The following is a 23,527-nucleotide window of genomic DNA, read 5'->3' on the forward strand; positions in this document are numbered from 1 at the left end:
AGGTCCTGTCAGCAGGTTTTGAGCAAGGCAGATGAAGGGAAAGGTGAAACCCTGAGCAGTAAGGGAAAAAGGAGTCAGAAAGAATATTCAAAAAAAAGTGGTGGTGGGGAGAGGGGACAGGGAGGTGGGACAGTGTTTCATACCAATTTTGAGTCCAGTTCCCCATGTAAAGGCTGGGACCTGCTGCAAAGCAGCGGTGGCACGGCACTCTGCTCTTCCCACATCTGTCCCCAGCTGGGAGCCCAAAACTTCATTTCATTCGTTGTTTCTGCTGCCACCTCCTGGCCTGCTCTTCCTGAGAGCGGTGGGAGAGCAAGCAGCACACAGTGTCCAGTACATAAACCTGGAAGCAGGTTTGCATTAAAACAGTAAAATTAATCAAGTTAATTTTTTAGAGGTGTTGAATACCCCTGCCAGGCTGGAAAAAGTGCAGATCACTGAGGTTCTGTACGCACCTCCTGCTTTCTCAGCTTCTTCCTCTAGAATGACACCTTGCACACATTCAAAATGTAAAGTTTCTGTGTTTTTTCTTTCTTTCTGTTGTACAGCTCTCAGAATCCTCCTCTTCCTGTTCCTCCATCCACTCCATGGACACGTCTTCCTCAGGGGTGTCATCTTTAGCCAACGTAATTTCATCCCCTCCCTTCTTGTCCTCCAACCCCAAGATCCACAAGCGCTCTATCTCTGTGACATCCATTACCTCAACAGTACTGCCTCCTGTTTACAACCAGCAGAATGAAGATACGTGCATCATCCGAATCAGTGTGGAAGACAACAACGGCAATATGTACAAGAGCATCATGGTGAGCAGTGTGGAACAGCAAACTACTCTTATCATTAGTGAAGTTTTTCATTCTGGGTGATTGCTAAAACACAAAGTGTTTTTTTTTTAGTTTTGAAAACACCTGTTTGCTGAGCCAGCTAATCAGAACTGTCTTGAAAGTAAAAATGACAAATGTTAAAAATCAAAGTATGTTGAGCATGGTATAAGCAAGAGGTTTGAATATATAGTATTGTGGCACTTTCCAATTTTTAAATTAGGGCTCTTTCTGGCCCAGGATGCCCCTCTGCCCCTATTGACTAACACCTTCACTACTCCCTGCTGCAAGAGGGAGGCAGTGCTGCATGCAGCTGTAAGGCGTGGCTGAAAGGCTGCAGCTGTGGGCACAAAAGCACCAGTTCCCACCTTTCCCTTGATGCAGTTCCACAGATTGGCACCGGCAGGGCCAGGCCAAGAGCAGAGAGAGTGCAGGGCCTGGGGTGATGTGACTTGCCCACTGCTGATCTCTCCAGGCAGATCAGCTGCCAAGCAAATTCTCTTGGGTCCCTCAGGCCTTTGGAAAAACAAACAAGCAAACAAAAAACTTTTTTTTTCCACATTCAGCTATTTCACAATTTTAGTGGCTTGACCTCTCCAAATGGCAAAGAGCAGTTCCCTGGGGGCCTGACACATTCTGCCACCAAGAGACAAATCTTACCTTTCTGGAGCAAGCCTTGTGTCTGCTCTGGACACAATGCACCTCCACAGCAGACAGTACACTAAGTTACAAGGCCAAAATTCTCTGCAGAATGTCAGAGAAGGTATTTAGCACATGACACTCCAGATTAACTGATGTCTGCAAACAACAGATGGGACAGTTATTTATGTGGAATTTATGGCTAGTAAGAAAAAAAAACATCTCAGAGCGGTTGCTCAGAGGAGCAGCCACCGATTTAGTGCTGTGTCTGCCAGTACATTATCTGTCTCCTTGAATTAGAAAAAAAACACCACCACCAAACGTCACACATATCATGTCTTAGTATCTACTCCTTCACTACTGATCCAGTGTAATTTATCAGTTCCCTAAAATCTTTTGCAAGACCAAGTGGGCTACAAAAGGACAGGCCTTTAGTAATCATTAAATCATTCTCTAATAAGCAAGTAAGCAGAATTTCTCATTACAAATCTATTTTTCCAGCTAACTAGCCAAGACAAAACTCCTGCTGTCATCCAGAGAGCTATGTTGAAGCACAACCTGGAATCTGATACAGCTGAGGAGTATGAGCTCGTACAGGTCATCTCTGAGGATAAAGGTAGGGAAGCAGAACTCTGGTGCTGCTTGAAAAATTATGCTTCATTTTGAAGGAAAGGGTGAAATGTGAAGCAACTGTGGAAATGCCACAGACATGTTATTATAGCTGCCAGTGAGAATAAACCCCAGATAACTGATGTGTGGGGGTGGTTTAGCACAGCCCGTGTCAGCACACCACTTGCTACAGGCAGCCCTGTGTGTGTGTGCCGCAATGGCAGTGCGCCCTACGGAAGCGCAGCTGCTCGCACTCCTTGAGCACAGTCTGGCCCAGGGGGCTGCTGGCAGAGTCAGGGCAGCCCAGGGCCCTGTGGCACTGCTGGCCCTGCAAGCAGGTAGTTTTTGGCACAGCCTCCTCCGGGAGTGGCTGCCAGGGCCTCTGCCCAGCTGGACTTGGTCTGGGCCTGGCCTCTGTCTCTTGTCCTCCACAACCTTCACCTGCTTTTTTTGTGGGACAGCTGAAGAGGGGCAGCAGAATAAGGAGAAGGGGGCAGCACTGCCCCAGCTGTCAGTGTGCACATCTACTCACCGTGCTTCCCTTGCTTCCCTGCCTTTCCTCCTGCAGTTTGCAATACCACACCTTCACACGCGCTCTTGTCCCTTTTTTGCAGAGCTGGTGATACCAGACAGCGCCAACGTGTTCTACGCCATGAACAGCCAGGTGAACTTCGATTTCATCCTGCGGAAAAAAGCTTCAGTCGATGAACAGGTGAAAATGAGGAGTCGGTCAAGCCTGACCCTCCCCAGAACTGCCAAACGGGGGTGCTGGAGTAACAGGAACAGCAAAATTACGCTCTGAGGGGGAGCAAGGCCACACCAAGGCGAACTGAATGAGGACTGTACCTTTGCTACCATCCAGTATTACAGAATTGCAGCAGATGAATGTGTCAGTATTCAACTTTGAAAATGTTTGAGACAAATGCAAAGTGAGCATTTGGTAGACCTACAGCCAGAAATGTGCCTCCCCTGGAGCTGGACAGACTTGGATTTACGAGACAGCCCAGACTAAGAGTTTCGTTTTGTTTTGCACATTAGTCTAGGAAGGTGAGAGCCCCATTTAGAGGGGAAAACAGGACTGCAACATTTGTCTTCAGAATACCACATACGCCTAACTTTTCTTGTGAAAAAACATTTTTGTTTTGCCAGTATTACAAAGAACAAGAATGCCTAAATTTATTTTTATAAAACTGGAGAAGAAAAGCCACAATGCAGTTCTGCCAGAACCAAGCAGGAGATCCCGGCCAGCCTCCAGCTGCCTGAGGGGAGCCCTGGTTTGCGGAATGTGTGGGTGAACTGGGTGCCACCAGCCACTGCTGCCTCCGGAGGCATTTGCATTCATGAAAAAGCAACGTGGGTATGTCCCCAAAACACTCATCTCTGGAGAAGGAAGAAGTAACTGCAAGTGCACATATTGCTGTCACACTGCTGGCACCCTTCTTTTTTGCACTTGTTCAAAGCCAGAAAATTACCCCTTTTTATTTTTTTCCCCCAAAGAACATTAAGAGAATGGACCACACTTGCTTGCAGATGAATGTCATGATTTGTTAATGACCAAGGCAACAAACACTACATGTATGGATCTGGGGCTTGTCGTAATGCCACTACAGTGCGGTTTTCCTTTTGCTTTGCTAACCCCTCCAACAGAACCTGATGCCTTTTGCATGTACTCTGAACTGACTGATGTACCTCTTTGTAATGTGCAATCACTCTTCAGGAGCAAAATTTTGCCTGCATTAATCCAAGTGTCATTCCACGAGAGGCAACTACAACCCTTTTATTTTAAAAGTGGATATTGAGAGGAAATAGCCAGGTTTTTAGCATTACCCCAACCAAACAGAGATTTTATATAGTTGTAGCATTATTATGCATAATCTCCAGCCACCTCTCTTGCTCTTTATATACATCTATTAAATGGATTTCCTGACATGGTACATTCTTTCAGCTGGAATAAAGAATTTAAGCATCTACTCTCTGTGAAACTTTAAGTAACATCTTTCTAGACTCTCTTCCCAGAACACAGGCTTCCTTGAAAGGACAGAGGTTTGATTTTAAAAAGCCATAATTGAGACATTGGATTGTAAACAGCCCTCACAGAACAGACTGTCTTTGAGATACATTAGCATTAGTTAAAATAAACTCAAATACTGAATTTTACACATACCTAAGGCTTTTTTTCCACCAGTTCTGTAGCTGCCATTTTCAAAACTGGGCTCAGATTACTTTAACAATCAGTGATAAACTCACGATACAAGCAGCAGTGGGTTGTGCTATGTTCTCCACTACACAAAGATGTGACTACGTGATTCTGACCTCTAGGCACAAGTAGCACCATACAGGCATAGCCTGAGTAGTTCAAAAACTCAAACTATTTCTGGTGAGAGAGTGAATTTATAACTGAGCCTTAACATTTGCTCAGAGTTAGCACAATTTTACAACAGAAATTGTTTTTCTTCACATTATTGTGTAAGTGTGCATTGATGTCTGTACTGTATCCTTTGTAAACTACAGCGTTGCTAACTCTGAGGGTGCATGCCCATATTATGCTGAAAGTGATTTTTAAATGACAGCCCCCCTGCCCAAAAAAAAGGTTATATATTTTAAAAAAATTAACTGCTTATCTGTAATCTTTATACAGTAAGTATATAAACATTTTTTCACTAATAGTTGTCTGAAGTTAATCTACTTTCTTCTATTTTGACTCCTGCATTTAAAACTTTTTTTTTTTTTTTTTTTTTTACGTTTCACACCACCTTCCATCACTGTCCCATCTTTAACATAATCACATTTATTGTTTTAACTGTTCTCAGCTTCCTCCAGCTCCCACAACCCATCTGCCATTCACTACCTGGAAAGAGAGCGTTTCAGCTTGTTCTTACCTTTAGCTGTAACTTTTTAGCTACAATCTTCATGCAGCGTTGTTCCACTTTTCGACATCCCCCTAAGCAGCAGTTCTGTATTGTTTGAGACCACCACCAGGATCATAGTAGTGCTTTAAAAAAACAAATAATCTTACAATGACAGCTTCTGAGTCACTTCTCTCTCACCCACATTGCCCACTGAGTGGCAGCAGCTGCACGTGAACCCTCCATGGTCACACTGCAGGAATGCAAGGAACTTGCTGAGGGCTAGAGGTAAATGTTAGCAAAGCAAAAGCCTTCCCAGCACATCCACCACAAACACACCGATCTGTTGCTTTCTATGGAATATTTTATACTGTTTCCTAAGCTTTCTGTTTAATGTTTCTGTTGCAACTAACTGGGGAACATTGACTACACACAAATTTTACTTTTTCATAACCACATTCTCTTTTGGGTCACTGAATGATTTCTGCAGCAAGCTACTACAAAAAAAAAAAGAAAAAAAAAAGAATGTTTTGAGTGGTCCATCCTGGCCCCTTTTTCACCACCATGCCATGTTTTCTCCTGGCCTCAGAACCCTTTGCTGTTGCCACCTGCACAACAGTACAAAAAGGGGCGTTTGTATCACAGCTGCTTTGCCTCTTACCCTCCTGGCTCTCCTGCAGCTGACCTGCCATTCTCATCGGGCAGGATGCGTAAAACTACCGGCAGCCATCTGCCACAGGCTATGAGGTGGGGAAGTCCTTTGTCACTGAAGAGCCACACACATGTTGCAAAGCAAAGGCAAAAGAAGGAATACTCCTCATTTATGCTGCACTTCTTTCTTTTTCTCGTTAAACTACCTAGGGGTGGGGAGAAAGGGGAGATGGATGCAGGGTTAGGAACCAACAGCAAAGCCTATTTGGCTTCCTTCAGGATAAACACAATATATTTGTGAACTATGAATTTCGTATCGCCCTATTTTTCACTATAAACAGCACTTCTTAAACAAAAGCAAAGACAGAGTTGTTAGGTTATAAGCAGTCTTACTGCAGATAATCAATTTTAGGGCCTGTCATTGTAACCTTTCTTGCAAACAAGCTGCTTTTTTCAGCTGTCATGCTACTTGTTCTTTGTCAAATTTGTTTCTAGCTTCCTCTGGTCTGTCACCAGCCTCAGCACAGTAGGTACTTGCTGGGTGATTTTCATCAGCTGGTGCCTCCTGGGGCTTAGCACAGATGTTCCACACCAGAGCAAAAACCTGATGTGAGGAAGGGAGAGAAGGAAAAAAAAAATCCTTCCTTCCTTCCCCAAGCTGCCTGGCAAATTCCTGCCACTTAAGTTCTGCTAACAGAAACCCAGTTGCAAGCTGCATAACGGGCATACAGACAACAGGGGCTGTGCCCTCCTCACCCTGCAACTTCATGTGCTGAATCCCAAGCCTGACCACATCTGCCTGCCTGCTCTGAGCCAGGCCTCCCAAGCGCAGGGCTGCAGCACAAGGTACCCCCTTGCCCATGCAAGACGCAGCAGGGACACTCCTTTCATGCTTGCACTGCGCCCCAGTGTCCTGCACTGCCCACAGCAAACTAGGGTCTCAGCCAGACAGAAGGCTGCTTCAAGCTGGCTCCTGCTTCCACTCATTTTGAAGCTCATGACATTAGGCAAAAAAATAAGTACGTGAAAAGTGGAAAAACAGCAGAAGCGTTTCAAGTGGCTCCTGTGTCTCCAAACCACAGCTCATTCTGAGTAGGGCAAAGCCTGAGCACCACCTGCCAAGGAACTGAGGCAAGAAAAAACAGCACTTGTCATAGCAGGCAGAACCACTGCCATCTACCACATCTGGCATGTACATGTAGAAATAAAAAATTGTGTGTGTACACACACAGGCAGGGGTCTATATGTGAAATAATAATGAGCGAGACTGAGGCCAGGTCTGCTCTAAAATGTATGCATTCACTTCATTCATTCATTATAATTTTCATTCTTAATTTGTTTCACTCCCCCTCAAAAACACCAAACTCCTGTACACGCACTTCCAGAGTCGACTCAAAGAAAATACACACAAGAAATACAAAAACAAACCCAACCCAGCTGTCGTTTTTCAATAAACTGCTACCACTCGGCCCCAGGAAATCAAAACTAAATAAAACTAAGCTTACCTGAGCTTCCAAAGCACCTCTGCTAGCAGCACCACTTCCAGACAGCACACGCCATGCTTCCAGCTTGGTCGCTGAGAGGCAGCCATGCCCTGGCGGCCGTGCAGCACCCACCGCTGAGCAGAGGCAGCCTCACCCAGTCGCACGGCCTCAACCTCTGCACATCAGCGGGGCTCGCTGTGGAGCACCCGGTGCTCCAACACAAAAGGCTGTATTGGTGATGCAGAGAGATTTATTATTATTATTATTTATCATTTGAATGAGCTACAATAAGGTTAAAGAAAGCAGCGGGACCCAACCTCCATTTCCTGCCTGGCCAGTGCAGCAGTGGCTTCACTAGCTGCCTGCTTGTGCAGGCCTCCCTCAGACAAAACTCCTCCTCACTATGAGCTACAGGATCAAGCCCCCACAGAGGCAAGAAACCATTCTCTCCCCCAACACACAGTGATGCTCCTGCTGCGTGGCCCTGAGCCTGGCACCCAGGGAAGGGGCAGAAGGAAAGCGTGCTGCCAGGCCCTGCTGTCCACCCACCCTCAGGCCCAGCAGCATCCCAGCCCAGCAAGTGGGTCTGGGAGCTGGGATGCTGCACGTGCCCCCATAGTCAGTCCTCTCCAGCCCCCACCATGAAGCAGAGAGTACCGTGAGCAGCACAAGCTATGTTTTCAGCCAAGATGTTCGTGGAGGAACTGCTTCAATATAATCATGAAAGGGCAGGAGAAGAAGGGCTGGCCAAAGCAGTACTCACAAGGGTACGTCATTCCCATGGCTAGAGGAAGTCAGGCCTCGCTCAGACACAGATGGGTCCAACACTGACCAGAAAAGCACACGAGGCTGGAGGAGACACGCAGCATAACTCTAACAAACCTCTGAGGCAGCCACACTGTTAGATTAGGGAAACGCCTTGGTCTTGATGCCACTCACCCATCCCATACTGGCTCACCCCCACTGTTCTGCCAGTCTCAGGTATGCACGCACGTTGGTTAGCAAGGCTGCAGGCCCACAGGGAGTGACACCAAGCTGGGGCCCTGCTCCTCTCATGCACCCTTCCCAACATGGCTCCAGCAGCTACCCAGCTCTCAAACAGCACCACCAAAGCCTGAAGGAATCAGCCCCAGTTCCCAGGGAAGCACAACATAACTGAAAAGCTTCACAACACCGTACTCTTACACATCGCAGCACGTGACAATACGCTGGATGCTCACCAGCGCAGAGATCTACTTCTGAAGGCCACATTAAGCTTCTTACCAAAGTCTCTGGGATCGCCATGGTCAACAACGCTTGAAACAGGTCAGCATTGCTGCTGGTAAAGCAAGGAAGAGGCAGGAGGGCTTGTCAAAGAGGAATAGTCCAGGCTGTGCACGGTGGCACATGGCAGATCTACCCTCCGTACTCACCATGTCGCAGGGCCACCTGCTCCATCCTGAACAGCAGCAGGAACATGGCTTCAAGGCAATAGCTGCAGTACAAACAAATGGCCAACAACTCTGTGGTACAGTAACATAGCTGAAAACACTCTTGACTCCACTAGCTTGGGCTTCAATGTCTTCCCAAAGCCAGAGTAGGCTTGTTGGAAAATACTTCACTTCAACACAGCTGCGCGTGAGCCAGCCCAGAGGCGGAGAACTGGCCTCCCCAGCTGGGGCCTGCTCCCACCCAATGAAGAGTACACACAGCTGCTTGTCTTGCACCAGGTTCTATGTATTATCAGACCCGCTGACAGGTAATAATAACATGTCTTCTTTAGCCGAAAGCACAATTTTGATCAGTAATTATTAAAACAAACAACAATAAAAAAACACACAACCACACATACTCAACTGTACAGATTAGCCAGCAGGCGAGTCTCCAGGTTGCTAGTGCAGGAGAACATTACCCCCTGCAACAAGAGCCTGCAGGTTGAGACCTGTGCCAGCTAAACCTAAGCAGTGTAGTCCACAATCACCTGGCCTCTAAGAAACCTTTAAAAAAAAACAACAAAAAACAACATCACACTCTGCTGACATGCTAGCCAACGGCAAGTCAGTTTGCTCCTCACTTGAAAAAATATCAAGACAAGTTGCCTTTCCGTCCTGTAACACAATTCTATCAAGGCTGTTGAGAACGGTACAGTTGACAGCACTGACATTTTGGTCAGTTGTTCTATTAGGATAGCATAAGAAGTTTGTAACCAGAACTGTAAAAATCAAATTTCCTATGTTTGTTTTTGTGGCCTACTTAAACAGGCCTGCAAAAAGGTTGTCAGGCTTTCTTTTCCTGAAGGAATAAATTGGGCAGGGAGAAAGCAAGGCATGTTCCCTTCAGACAGTGCAGAGAAAAACAGATGGGGCAACCACTGCTTTATCTGCTAGTTTCCAAGATTCTAGACATGCCAAGATATCAGTTCCAGACTGGCAGACCTACTGGGATGGGATCTAGGAAGTCTTTAAATTTAGAGGGGAGCCAGAAATGTTATTCTGCAGAAGAGTGATGAAGGAGAAGACACTACACTGGAGCACCGCTCCAGTGCATCAAGCATTTTTGGAAACCCTTTGACAGGGATCCCTTTGAAAAACAAAACCAAATAACCTGAACACTTGCCTGCAGTTTCTCTCAGCAAACAGGGTTACAAAAGCCTACAAACCTACAAGAAGTAACAGTTACACAGCAGCCCAGTTACAGCTATCCAGAAAGGTATTAACACTTGTACACCTCTATATATTAATCTTCATAAATACAGTATTCTACACAATGTACTGTAGAAAGACGTCGTTCAAGGTTTTTGTTTTGTTTGTTTGTTTACAAAAGCTTGCAAAGGCTTTTGTTCAGATCTCTGCCTTTTTTCAGCCAGTTTGGAACACTTTTTCCTCCTTCCTCTCCCCGCAGTCCTGGAAAAGCAGCCTGGTAAGCTGTAACACAACCAGGTCCAACCACCCTGCTTTGCCATTCCAGGTAGCAGGAAGGAGACCACATGAACAGCTGCTCTACAACTTTCACGGGTGCAAAGCAGGTGTGAGGCAGGTTCAGCTGTCAACAGAACCCAGGGGAAGCAGGCAGTCATAGCTCATCCCTGGAGGATGGCGTGTTGAGAGATGACTGAGGAGGCAGGGCATCCTTGTTCTGGGCGTCACTATGGATCTTGCCCTGCTGCCGGGACTTCCAGGAGTGTGTTCGGTCCCAGTCAGTTGACACGGTCTCATTGTCCCAGATCGTAGAGGTCTCTGTGTCGCTGAGGTAGCCTGGCTGCCCTGTGTAGTGAGTGGGGTAAACAAGCAGTGGTTCTGCTGAAAAGGCTTTCAAGTCTCTGGACTCATAGTATTCCATGTACTTTGCTCTAAATGGGGAAGAAAAATCATCAGAAACAGAGTGAATGTTCATCAGTGCCACTGGTTATAACTTTGAAATGCAAGTCAATCCACTGAGCAAACAGGTCCCGGGGCAGGGAGGTAGTTGCTGGGGTGGGTCTAAAGCAGGTCTGACACTCTACAACCTTACAACCACAAACAACCTACACAAAGCCTCTCTTGCAGACAGGCACATGTCTCAGAACCAGCCTGCAAGCCCTGCACTGGGTGGGCAAAATAACCCCTCTGCAGCAGGTCTGTTACCTCTTTTGACCTGTGTCAGCTCTGCTGCAAACAACCAAAAAGTACAAGGCTTAGCCCTGTTCCTGACCACCCAGGCTACAGAAGCGAGACACATCACCAACTGGTTTGAGATCACCCAGCAAGACCCAGCTCATGTCAACCTGAGCAACAAAGGCATCCTACTTACACAGGGTGCTTGTTGTACATGACCGGCAGAAACTCATCTACTGGCAGCATCTTGCTGAAAGGCTCAGCTCCAATTAGTTTCTGAGCACCTTGGAAAGAGATTGCATACCCCAGGGTCCAATAAGAGTAATCAGCTTCCACGAGGTTCATGACATTGGGAACTGCTTTCTCAGGCTGCTGCACCTGCATCCTTTTCCGTCCAATGTATCTGAAAGGGTGAAAAGAAAACAGAATTTTGAGCTGAAGTGAATCTGAAGCAAATACGACAACTGTTTATTTTGACCAGGACAGGGCAAAGAGTCAATCCAAGAAGTAATCCCTGCTCACAGATTTCTGTCCTGCATCACTGTCAGACTGGGTTGCTGTGGTTGTGCTAGTTGGTAGCTTGCAGTGCAACATCAGATGGAGGGTTTCTCCAGGGGCACTATGTTACTGGTGCTCAGCCTGAAGGATATTTTCAGGCCTGTTCTCACTGGCTCTTGCAGTCTCTCCCAGCTGAGCTGTGAATTTGAGAGTGATTTTGAAAGACCCTCTGAGTCTTTCACAGCTGCGCCTTAACCAAGTCGGTGGCACAGCTGTAAAAGACTCGGAGAGTTAGGCTGCCACTGCCCAAACCCCAGGACAGGGCTGTGGCAGCTCCTCTGTTCCAGCAGCAACTCCAAACTGCCCACAGAGGGCAGTGACGCTACCCATTGCAGTTCGGTCACTCCAGCCTGCCCCAGGATGCAAACCTCTCCTAATGGGAAGAGCCCACTGAGAAGCAACTCTGGCTGACACTAACCCTCATCTCTACCACGACACAGTATGTGCGCCCAGGAGTTCCCAGGTGGCTGAGGGCCAGTTACTTACATAAGCTCCCAATCTAGCTGTGCTTCTTCAATGTCATCCATCAGCTTCATGAGCTTCCTTTTAAACTGGTGCTCAAAGCGCACATCGTCCTCGATAACAAGCGTCTTCTCCAGTTCTCTGTTCACCACCTGAAACAAGAGGGTACTGAAATGATCACAGCAACCCATTTGGGCCACTCCTTGCACCCTGAAATTGCTGGGGCCATCTTGACCTGGCGGTACCTTCTAGACCATGCCGGCAGGGAGGCACGAGGACCACTCACAAATTCATAGCTCAGCCAGGAGAGACTGCAAGAGCCAATGAGAACAGGCCTGAAAATAGGCCTGAAAATAGGCCTGAACTTGCTTCAGCACAGATATAGAACCAAAGACAACAACAACAGCAACAAAAAGAGAGGAGTTTTTTAGTATCATTTGTTCTTCAAAACCTTCCAGCCTTTCTCCTAAACAAATTTGCTTCAAGCATGCTATTGGATGGTCTGCAATTTACATTTTGGTCTGTATTTTGATAAAATTCTTCAAAGCTGTTGGCAAATAGAATACAGAGAAGGGAAAGCTGAGCACTGCATTCAAGAAAAACTTTGTGTATGATCCTCTATAAATTGAGGAAAACATTTCCATGCTATGCTTCCAGAAACCTATACCGTATTTGATGCTCTGCCTTACGACTAGCTGTGTACTTTCCTATTACGTCTGCCCACAGTGCTGTCCTGCAGCAACCCTGAGCACCCAAAAACTTCTTACCTCCTTCCAGATGTAATAGTGACTAAGGAAGCAGCCGATCTCTCCCCTGGTTAGTGGCCTGGAGGAATATGGGTCACGGTAACCCGGAAGCATATCAATGCTGAGAGCTTTGAGCTGACTCGTGTTCAGTGCTCTGGGAAAGAAAGTATCTATCACCATTTAAAAAAAAAAAAAAAAGTCAATTACAAGTCAGACACAGAAGCAGCACAGGAAATGCTGCTGATGTTCAGGGAAAAGCGGTTTGTCGAGGAATTCTTGTATTTGTTTTGCTCAAAAACCTGAAGAAAAAAAATCTTAATTTACATTTCTAAATCTAACTGAACACTGGAAACGTCTGAAGACAAATGTCTACAGAAAGCTGCAGCCTTCCAGCAGCATTCCCCTTCAAGCATGCCTACCACCATGAATACCTTCACCCCAGCCACCCTCACTTTCTGTGACCTGACTGCTTTGAGACTACCAGTGCTGAAGCTGGAATCAGACAAGTCACAACCACTTTTGCTTACAGACTGTTTCCCTAATACACTGTGTTAGAGAAATCCACAAGGCAGAGCATGTCCTGAGGACAGACAAGTCATACCCTTAATGTTGCCAGTAACTTCTTGTGGGACCATTTACTTGTTAGTTGCTTGGCTTAGAATATTTTTCTAAGAGGTCTAGATGGGTACCCAAGACTCAAGGCCAGTAGATGGTATGTCGGTTCCTAACTGCACCTGAACCACACTGTTCTGGTTCTCTCATGTAGAATGACTGAGGTCAAGAGAAGGAAGAAATAGCAGAACTGCCCCACTTAGACCAGTAGACCCATGAATAAAAAGTGACATTCACCTCTCCCCTCAGCCCACCCTTCCTCACCAGAAGGAAGGTCAGGGTATCCGAGGAGATGGTGCAAAGCACTTAAGCACAATCCATGTTTTGCAAACTTTAGCAACCCCAGCTGAAACTCACTTTCCATCCACAGCCTCCACTATCTTGACTGCAATCTCCTGTTCATAGAGAGTCCGCAGCATCCGATCCCGCCTGTCTTTCCGACGTTTCAGATTGATCATGAAAATCTAGGTTGAAGAGAAAGACATCAGCATCCGGGTGCGGGAGGGAGTAAGAACAGGAAGTCCTGATCCACTCTTTTCTAGCAGCCCCATAATAAAAGTGGGTGTTATTAAAATACAGGTGTGTTTTCATTTGAGATTGTTTAGAATTTGTCAAAAAATAGGTTTGGTTTTGAGCTGAAAGGTTAGAGGCTTGTTCTTTGTCCGACAACTTCCTTTTATGAAACAAGTGAAAGTTGGTCTTCAATGATGAATAAAGATGAGAGAAGGACAGCTAGAGCCAAGCCTGTATTTTCCACAGATAAAGGATGTTTTGATTTTTATTAAATACAAAAAAAAAAAATTGTTTGCCAGCTCCAATTCAAGAAGAATGTTGACCCACGTGTCTCTCCACGAAGATGCAATTGCCCATATTTAGGATTATCAGTGGGGTGACTATAGAAGTACAAAGACACAGTACAAAGAACATTTTTGTAATTACTTCAGGCATTGAAAATGCTGTTATCCTTGCCAGAGTAGAAAGCCTAGCAAAAAGCCAAGACCTGGAACAGAGATGTCTGGGTAGAGCTCAGTCCAAGCCTGGAAGAAACAGACTCCTTGGTGGAGGGCTGAAGACTGAAGCCTCACTTGCAGGTAAACTGCAGAGGGTCAGGGATATTTTTCAGTCACAGACAGACAAGTACAATCGAAGCCTTGTAGGTTGTGGAGCAAAACCTCATCCCAGTAAGAAGCAGATCAAATTCCAGCCCAGTACAAATGCAAAAATAATAAATTGGATAAATAAAGTGCAGCCACAAAGGACAACATGGAAAAAACCTATGCCAGCTGTGTTCTAAACACAGACACTCAAACACACATAGCCAAATCAAGTTCAGACTTTACTATACAAGTCATATAAACAGATGTAGCAAAACAAGCATGAAAACAAAGGCTCCCCTGATCACCACAGCTCCCTCAGTCACGGTGCCACTGCAACCCTGGCAGCTGTATACACAAGGGGTTATGGCTCTGTGAAAAATATGGACACTAGCTAATCACTAGCACAGCAGATCCCTCTCCAGCCCTCTCCCCTCAATGCCTACTCTCTCCACATTGTGAGAAAGAGATGTGAGAGGAATTTCTGCAAGGTCTTGGGGTGCTACCAGCATCAGCAATGATCTTTCTAGATATTTTTTACTTAAGGCTGTAGCAGAAAAATGTGGCAATCAAACAGGACAGGGGGACAGCTGCCACAGTAAGGTGGCCACATGTGTGATCTTCATCTCTCAAGGACATACCCAGCTTGGGCTAGAGCCTTGCTCAAGGCCTGTCTCCCTCAGCTGCTCTGGGCTCTATAATGTGTTTCTCAGGTTACAGAAATCATTCTCCTCTGTCACTTCAGAGCAGGAGAGCTTTCCTAAAGGACCATTTTTTATCACAGAATGAAGGGACTGCCAAGCTGCTCTGTAGAGTCAGATTTAGAAGAAACAGGACAAGAAATGAATAATTGGGAAAGAACTAATTGTGTGAAGAGATAATATATTCCAAGAGAAACATCTGGAAGCTCATCTACCTGGAAAACCCAAGCCCTCTGAGTAATGAATGGGAAGACAAGGACAGCAAATTAAGATTCTTACTTCATCAAATCCCATCTTGTCAGGGTGCTTTGGAGGAACAGAGACATACTGAGAAGGTTCAATGGGAGGACGATCAACTGTAAGAGAGGAGAAATCCCAACCATCACCTTGATGTATGCGCTTAGTTGATATAATGTATCTGCATATGTCTTCATCACTGGGCCTAAAGCCCCGGGAGCTGGGATGTGCAGTCAGGGCAGCAGTGGGTGCAGCAAAAAGCATCCACACTGCACAGCAGAAGGGAGCAATTATGTGCCAAACAGACCTCATGATAAAGATGAGGTTCTGCAGCATCCTTTCTCCATTAAAGATGCAATTTTGCAATTGATGGGGAAGTTGAGGGGTTTTGTGAACAGAGTTGACTCAGCCATGATTACACCTCTATGTAGAAAAGCTGTGGAAATTGGAAAACGTGTATATCAAAACTGTGTGAGAACAGTAAAGATGCAAATTCTCCCAGACTCCCAAGGGGAAGACCTGGGAACTGGCAGCAGAGCTCTACCATCATTAACTGGGGAGCTCCATCACAGCAGAGCACAGTAACTTACTCATAGCTTCAATTAACGTGTGCACAAAGTTCTCAGCTTCTTCTTGCAGCATCTGATGTGATTTCAGGGGCATGGGAAGGAAACCATAGTGCTCACGGTTGCAGATGTACATCTGAATTCCTGAGGGTCACAGAAAAACAGAAAATAAAGTCAGGTCTTTTGTCAGCAGATTTCACTGCTCTGTTGATATACAGCCATAATCAAACTTATACCTGGACTTCAATCTCAAGAGGTTCTGCTTCATCAGCAAACAATTCAAAAATATTCTGCACCTGGGATGGGGCAGCCCCGGCTGTACGTACAGATGGGGGATGCAGGCAGGAGAGCAGCACTACAGAAAGGGATCTGGGGTTTCTGGTCGATGTCGAGCTGATCATGAGCCAGCAGTGGGCCTTGGCAGCCAAAGGGCCGACCGTGCCCTGGAGTGCCTCAGGCACGGCCCTGCCGTCTGGCTGAGGGAGGGGTGCTCTGCTCTGCTCTGCCTGGGGCAGCCTCACCTCAAGCACTGGGTGCAGCTTTGGGCACCACAACATAACAAGGACATAGAGCTGTTAGTGTCCAAAGGAGGGCTATGATGATGGTGAAGGGTCTAGAGGGGAAGACATGTGAGGAGCGGCTGAGGCCCCTTGGTTTGTTCAGCCCCGAGCAGAGCAGGCTGAGGGGAGGCCTCATGGTGGCCTGCAGCTCCCTCACGAGGGGAGTGGAGGGGCAGGCGCTGAGCTCTGCTCTCTGGGGACAGCGACAGGACCCTAGGGAATGGCATGGAGCTGGGGCAGGGGAGGGTCAGACAGGGGGTTAGGGAAAGGTTCTGCACCCAGAGGGTGGTTGGGCACTGGGACAGGCTCCCCAGGGCAGTGGTCATGGCACTGAGCCTGCTGGAGTTCAAAGAGTGTTTGGACAATGCTTTCAGACACATGGTCTGTTTTTTGGGTGGTCCTGCATGGAGCCAGGAGTTGGACTCAACAACCCTTATGCATCCCTTCCAACTCGATGTTCACCTGAACACAGCCCAGCAGTGTGCCCAGGTGGCCAAGAAGGCCAGCGGTATCCTGGCTTGTATCAGGAATAGTGCAGCCAGCAGGAGCAGGGAGGTGATCGTCCCCCTGTACTCAGCTCTGGTGAGGCTGCACCTCGAGTGCTGTGTTCAGCTTTGGACCCCTCACTACAAGAAGGACATCGAGGCCCTGGAACGTGTCCAGAGAAGGGCCTGGAGCACAAGTCCTGTGAGGAGCGGCTGAGGGAACTGGGGTTGTTCAGTCTCGGGAAGAGGACACTCGGGGGAGACCTCATTGCTCTCTACAAGTACCTGAAAGGAAGGTGTGGGGAGCTGGGGGTCAGCCTCTTCTCACAGTTATCTAGTGATCGGACTAGCGAGAATGGCCTCAAGTTGTGCCAGGGGAGGTTCAGGTTGGCAATGAGGAGACATTTCTTCTCAGAAGGAGCAGTCAGGCATTGGAACGGGTTGCCCAGGGAGGTGGTGGAGTCACCGTCCCTGGGGGTGTTTAAGGAAAGGTTGGACGTGGTGCTGATGATCTTGGAGGTCTTTTCTAACCTTAGCGATTCTATAATTCTTAGAGCAGAGCCCTTTGCAAGGGAGAGACCCACTCACTGCTGAGCTTCTTCATTGGAAATGCCCCAGCAATGCATGATCAGAATTGAGCTCTGGCAAGGTCCTTTATTAATTAACCACCATCTTAAAGCTGCTAAAGCCCATTCAACTGGACAAACAGATTTAAAATAAATACATTCAAACCTGGAAGCTTTTCTGCGTTTTTTTCCCTATTTAATGAAGCAAGCACAACAACTCCCCTCTCTCTAGAAAATAAATGAAAAGCAGACACTACCTGGAGTGTTGATGCTTTCATGTATTGGTTCCCTTAATCCCTGGTATTTTTAGCAGAGCAGAACTGTCTGCATTACAACTCCAATGTTTACACCATTTTAAGTTCTGCAAGTAAATCATTGGCTGCACTACTTGCCAAAACACATTCAGCTGTCAGCTGTAGTTTAGGTAAATGGCAGAATAAAAAAGTATGACCTGCTGACATTAATGGATTTGGCACTGATCTAATCAACTAATCTTATCTGGCTCACTGATCTCTGTTCTTATCTTCCGCTGGCTTAAACACAGTTAATCTGTGTAGACTCATACCAATATTTCTGTTCCTTCTGGGATAAAGGCTACTTCAAAATAGTAAAACTGCCTTAAAACAGGGAGCAGGACTCACTCTCCAGCTCTGTTTTTCTAATAAAAATAACTACTGCTACAAGGGACAGAAAAGCTACAGATACTTGTATTATCCTTTGTGAGGCAGTGACCAAACCCACAGCCATAGTCAGGCAACCTACATTTCCCCCACCCCCACCCCTGTAACTGGACCTTCCTGCTGGCTGGCTTTAGGTCTTCAGAGCCTGAGGCTGAAAGGAAGCTCAGGAGATATGGCTGACAAAATGCTATCTTGCAAGTGCAAGCAGCTCTACAGTGCCAACTCCCTCTGTTCTCAGCTGTGCCCCTCACACCTTTGCAGGAAGAAGAAAGGAAGAAGAGAAAGATCTCTTATTATCTCTTATTCTCAGTATGCAGGCCCGTCACTCAACAAAACACCTGCACTGAGCTTTGTTGCAAGTCAGTAGTCCCATTAAGAGCCACGTCCTCTCAGCAAAAGTGGGACAGTCTCTCTGGAGCATCACGGAACAGCTGTGTCAAGCAATAGACTCACTGCTGAAAACTGCTGTTTTGATATGTGGTGTTAAGTGTAGTAGCTGGGCTGGACAAAACCCAACATCCCTGTGACTTTAGTCAAGTAAGTGAAATTCCTCCAAAGAGAAATTTGCCTCAAAGTCCATACATTTTGCACATTTCTGAACTTGGATGTTATCCTTTTATCCAGGGTGCAAAACTCAGCCCAGGACAAAAGCCAACAGACTGACGGGCCAGAATGCCAAAGCACTGGCTTTCATGTCATGGGTCAGTACTGGAAAAAATTAAAATGTTCTAGAATCAAAGGAAAAAATGATGGGTTTGAATCCCTGAAATATTTCTTAAACAGCTGGAGCTACTGCAATGCAGTTACCACTCTCATTGGATGGTGCATCTCTGGGAAACCTGTCAGAGGGAACAAGTAGGGCAGGTAGATATGAAAGAGCCCGCTTTGCTATTCAGACTTCTCTGAAGCCAAGGTACTGAAGTCCTGACTCTCAAACAACTTTTCTCTTTTTTAAAGCCCCATGCTGTGATGAGGGAGAGGGCTGCTTGCTATTTCACCTCATCAAGCCAGCAAAACTAGTCATGAAGCTCTGGATCAAAGTGCATTTCACTGGTGCTGCTGAAGATTCTTCATCCCCTTTTATCTTATAAAGCCTTAAACTTTCTCCGTCCAACACAACAGGGCAAAGAAAAATACAAATAGCCTTTAAAGACATAGGCTTTCCAGAAGCAACCCTCAGCTCTGACACTGCTTCGTATAGGCCTGCTGCTACCCAGGACATTGCTGGAGGCAGAATACTCATCAGATCCATTCTCCGAGAATAAATGGGACTTAACATTCTCACCACAAGTACAAGCAGCAGTAGCATCTTGCATTTTAGAGACACAACATTTCCTCTGAGACACCTGGAGCTCTTTGCTAACCCCAACAGCTATTCCTGAACAGGGATGAGGACACCAAGGCTGTGGCTTAGCATAAAAGGACTTCTGTATTTCAGGTCCAGCTGACATCCTCCCACCATCAGAGACCCCAGTATCAGCCAGAGTGGTGCACATTCTCTCTCCACTGTGATCCAAGGGTTTCAAGACTGCTCAGCACTTGACTGGTTCTCCTCATATACCAATGGAACAGTGCCAACTATGCAAAGACTTTACTACTCACAAATCAGCTCTAACCCACCCTTGCCTGGCTAGGATTTTCTCTCAACACAGTCTGAAAGTTGCACCGGCTTTGCTTTAAGACAAAAAATCCAACAACTCATGTACAACTGCTGAGCTGCCATGAACCAAGGCCTCACGAGCACTGTGGGTAAGCAACTAGGTTTATTTGTTAGTACTACTAACTGACTGCTACATCTAAAGAGAGTCCAGGAGTCTCCTGAAGCGGTGACTTTAGATACTCTATGAACAGACTTCCACTTTCACAGCATTCACCTGTGTTCACTACTGCCTTGCTGCAACACAAATCAAGGACAGATGACACATATTTAGACTCTGAAACATTGTCCCCATCCCGAGAGTTGCTCCTATGGCCTCTGAAACTAGCTGTGGCTTGACACTGCATTGCCAATCTCTTGTTGGTTATCCTTGTGTAGATTCAAAAGAGCAAAGGAACAGGGTACAAACTCACCACTGAAGTCAACACATGGCTTTTAGCCTCTAAACTCCAAGCAGAGATCTGCATGTCTACTAGTGAACCCTCCCCAGCAAAGGTTCCAGACATACCTGCTTGGCGACTGGAGAAGGCAAAGACCATGATATCATCAAAGCTCCAGGTGTAGTCCTGGTGGGGCGGGTAGAACATCAGCTTGGTAGAGGCCTCTTTCCTCAAGTCAATGAGGAATGTGGAATGAATCATTGGGACAGCAAAACAGCCTGTCCTCTTCCATTCCCGAATCAGGGGATAATCCAGGGTCCTTTTGTAATAGCCCTGCAAACACAATGAGCAAGCTGCTTGTTACAAGAGATTTGTTTCATAGATGCTCCCTAGGAAAAGCTCTCGCCCTATGCCCTCCCAGCAGGGATGAATCAGTGCCAAATTCTCAGATTTTGAAGTATACCCCATTTGAAAAGGGCTCAGTCAAGTATTTATAAACAATTCCCATCTCAGAAGGTAAAGCTTGACCCTGTCTTTTAGAAGTTAATGGAAATCCGAGCCTTTCCACTGCAAAATCATCTTGCAACAGAGCTTCAAACCCGGGACTATTCTATCCCAGCTCTCCAAAAACCTTTTTTTGCACTCAGACTCTCAGGTCTGATCCTGGAGGCTGCTGAGCATGTCTGGCATCCCCCATGTTCAACACACACAAAGGGCATTCATAGCCTCTCAAAATAGGACCTACAAATTATTTCTGACCATGACTTCAAAAAATATTTACTTGACTTCTGGGAAGACAACACCTGTGTCTCCATCAGCTGTGCAACAATCCCTGCTTGCTCCATCCCAAGGCAAACAGGTTTAATACCAACTCCTGAGCTCTCCCCATAGAGTCATTCTGGGGGAGGCACTTCAGTCAGCTCCTTTCTCTGTACCCACAAGCTCTGCTAGCCTTCCAGCCCTGTGGGTGCATCACCCATAGTGTGCAGCTCACAGCTGGTTTTGCAGGTGCAATACCTCTAAAGCTATCAGTTTTGGAAATAAATACACAGAATTCCTTCAGAAAGAAAGTCCTAAGGCACCAATTAGACATCTGAACACATCTGACTGTTGAATCCAGAGTAGACACTGGTCTTTACAGAAATGATGAGTCACTAAAGTAAGTTGATGTTATTTCTAAGTTACATTTTCCATGAGGATTCTAGAAACAGCAGCCAAGCAGATCACTGCAAAACCACTTTACCCTAGTATTGTGTAGAAGAGGTGCATCTGTTTGTTTATGCCTCTGTGGTCCCCCATATCCCCTTCAAATGCCTTCTGACTACATTGTGAGGATCAGATGTCTCAAACACAACCAGCTTGATTTGAAAACTGATCAGGTACAGACCTTACTAGCATTCTCACCAAAGGAAGGGTTAAGACACTTAACCTTTAACAGACATTGGAGACTGTCCACTAGTAAAAGATGCTGGAAACTGACCTTTCTTCCTCCAATCACTCTCTACAGGGTTTTAGGGCTTTTTACTGATTGTAAATCATGTGTAATCAAGAAAGACTCCAACTTGTCAGCACTGTTGCTGTGCTTTCTTAAGCTTAGCTTCATGACAACGAAACATCAAGCTGTCTGGAGCTGGGTTTGGCTTGTTGTTGCTCAGTGCTGCGGGCCATGTTGCAGGGCGTGTTCCAGCTGTTATTCCCTCCCCAGCTCCCCAGGGAGAGCAAGGCTGAGAGAGAAGAGCAAAGATGTGGGACTACAAGCACAGAAACAAGCCAGCAGCAACTAAAAGAATAAGAATAAAAGTGGGAACTTTCCTTTTCATTTGAGCAGCTTTTTTCTCCTCAAATTCTGCAAGATGCTTTTGCTGCTACTTTTTTCTTCTCTTTGCAGCTAATTCAATTAGCTAATGCTAATTGATGGAAAATTACTACCGAACAGGTAACGCTAGGGGCCAGGGCTGAGGCTGGCGTACACAGGCAGGGATCCACTTCAGTCTGTGAAGCAAAGCTGATTTACGTATTGCACAAACAACACAAGCAACCCATTTTCTGATTTACAGAACAGTTGCTCTGTTTTCACTTTGCTTGTAACACCAGAAACAATTATGTTTTACATCAGGTAAGTGCAAGAGGAGAGTGTGCTTCATTCCATCAATAATGACAATTAGTATCCAGTTAGCTCTCCAGAATAAAGCAAGAGGGAAGGGAAGGTTAGGACTGTGGAGCCCCTCTGAAGTACTCATATTCACATACCCCAGGGATGTTGAAAGACATATCTGCAGCTCAGGCTTAAGCACATTTGTCTATTGTACTTACAATGAAGAAAAGACAAAATCTGGGGATGGAAGGAAAATGCAAATCCTGAAACTTTCCAGGGCAAACATGAGCAGAAAAAATTCTCGCTAGGTTAGGAGATACACAGATCCCATCTCCCCAAAACGTAACAAAATATATTATGGCGGCTGACTGGAGAACAGATCAAAGAAATCATCTCGTTACTGAGGTTTACCTGTGGGCTGGGAGAAAAAAAAAAGCACTAACTACATTCCTTATCTCAGCTTCAATGTCTTGGAAAGCCCATCTAGAGCTTAGTCAAAAACATTGCAAATGAAAACAGTAGGAAAAAAAAAAGTTAAAATTACTGTGGTGATAGATCTGCCCCTCTGTATAACTGATTCTCTTACTAAAATCCTTTTATAAACAAGGTGACTGTACCGGGTTTGACTGGGATGCAGATTATTTTCTCCACAGAAGCCCTTATTCTGCTATGTTTTAGACTGGTGACCAAACCAATGCTGACAGTGCACCGACGTGTGCTTTGGAAAAAATCTTCCATGGAGATTTTCCAGAGTTTATCCAAAATTGCTCAGGGACTGCCTGGGCACTGTTTTGCTGGTGGTGAGTTAATGTTTGTGCATTGTTTGTTTTATTTCCTTTGCCACTTATAAAACTGTCTGTATCTCAGCCCATGTTTTATTCCCCTCACTTTTGCCCTTCCAGTTCTCTCCTCCATCCTGCCTTGAGGGGGAGTGACTGGAGGGGGACTTTCCTGCCAGCTGGAGTCAGCCCACCACAACGCTGCACAAGCAAGTTACAGGTGACAGCTTCACCTCATTCTGTCTTTAAAGAAAGAATGCTATTTCTACTAACACATTTTTTACCTTATTCTTCATGTAATGTAGTACATGTGATTTGAAAAGGTAACACAAAACTCTAAGCAGCACACTTCTGTCCTTTACATATGCACTTCAGCACATACACACTCCATTCAAGGCAAAGGGTGTTTGTCTACCACATAAATCTTGTTCACATGTGAGAAAAATAGCCTATATAAAACAGAGAGCTGTAGTAAGAAAAGCATATTCCTCTCAGATTAGCATCAATATACAGGAAAGCTGGTCTAAAATTATGTACCAAGAGTTTTAAGACCATGAGTTTTAAGGCTATTACACAAACATATGGAACCACCTCAAATAAATACTGGTGTGATTGTGGGTATCGTGGCTTTTTTTTTTTTTTTTTTTAACATCATTAGTGTGATTGTATCACATCCCCAGACTTTTGGTTAGGAATAACATCACTCAAATCAAGCTCAGCTTCCTCCAGA

The 23,527-nt window shown here is 45.9% G+C and overlaps 2 protein-coding genes across 6 annotated transcripts in view; one reads left to right on the plus strand and one right to left on the minus strand.

Annotated features, from left to right (window-relative positions):
- Positions 1–4,037, plus strand: part of RGL1 (ral guanine nucleotide dissociation stimulator like 1) — a 75,138-nt gene extending 71,101 nt beyond the window's left edge. For both annotated transcript variants that reach the window (XM_068691107.1, XM_068691108.1), the window contains exons 16-18: positions 549–803; positions 1,959–2,073; positions 2,681–4,037. In XM_068691107.1, coding sequence (XP_068547208.1) covers positions 549–803; positions 1,959–2,073; positions 2,681–2,868 — 558 coding nt within the window. In that variant the 3' untranslated portion in view covers positions 2,869–4,037. The remainder of the gene's footprint in view (positions 1–548; positions 804–1,958; positions 2,074–2,680) is intronic.
- Positions 4,038–8,742: 4,705 nt separating this feature from the next.
- The window catches only part of COLGALT2 (collagen beta(1-O)galactosyltransferase 2), a 114,812-nt gene continuing 100,027 nt past the window's right edge, over positions 8,743–23,527 (minus strand). For all 4 annotated transcript variants that reach the window (XM_068691111.1, XM_068691110.1, XM_068691109.1 and 1 more), the window contains 8 exons: positions 20,052–20,256; positions 15,620–15,739; positions 15,072–15,148; positions 13,355–13,461; positions 12,407–12,539; positions 11,664–11,791; positions 10,816–11,022; positions 8,743–10,375 (listed from right to left, as the gene is read on the minus strand). In XM_068691111.1, the coding sequence (XP_068547212.1) occupies positions 10,099–10,375; positions 10,816–11,022; positions 11,664–11,791; positions 12,407–12,539; positions 13,355–13,461; positions 15,072–15,148; positions 15,620–15,739; positions 20,052–20,256 (1,254 nt within the window). In that variant the 3' untranslated portion in view covers positions 8,743–10,098. The remainder of the gene's footprint in view (positions 10,376–10,815; positions 11,023–11,663; positions 11,792–12,406; positions 12,540–13,354; positions 13,462–15,071; positions 15,149–15,619; positions 15,740–20,051; positions 20,257–23,527) is intronic.

Source organism: Anas acuta, chromosome 8 (genome assembly GCF_963932015.1).
Source record: "Anas acuta chromosome 8, bAnaAcu1.1, whole genome shotgun sequence".
Classification (NCBI taxonomy): domain Eukaryota; kingdom Metazoa; phylum Chordata; class Aves; order Anseriformes; family Anatidae; genus Anas; species Anas acuta.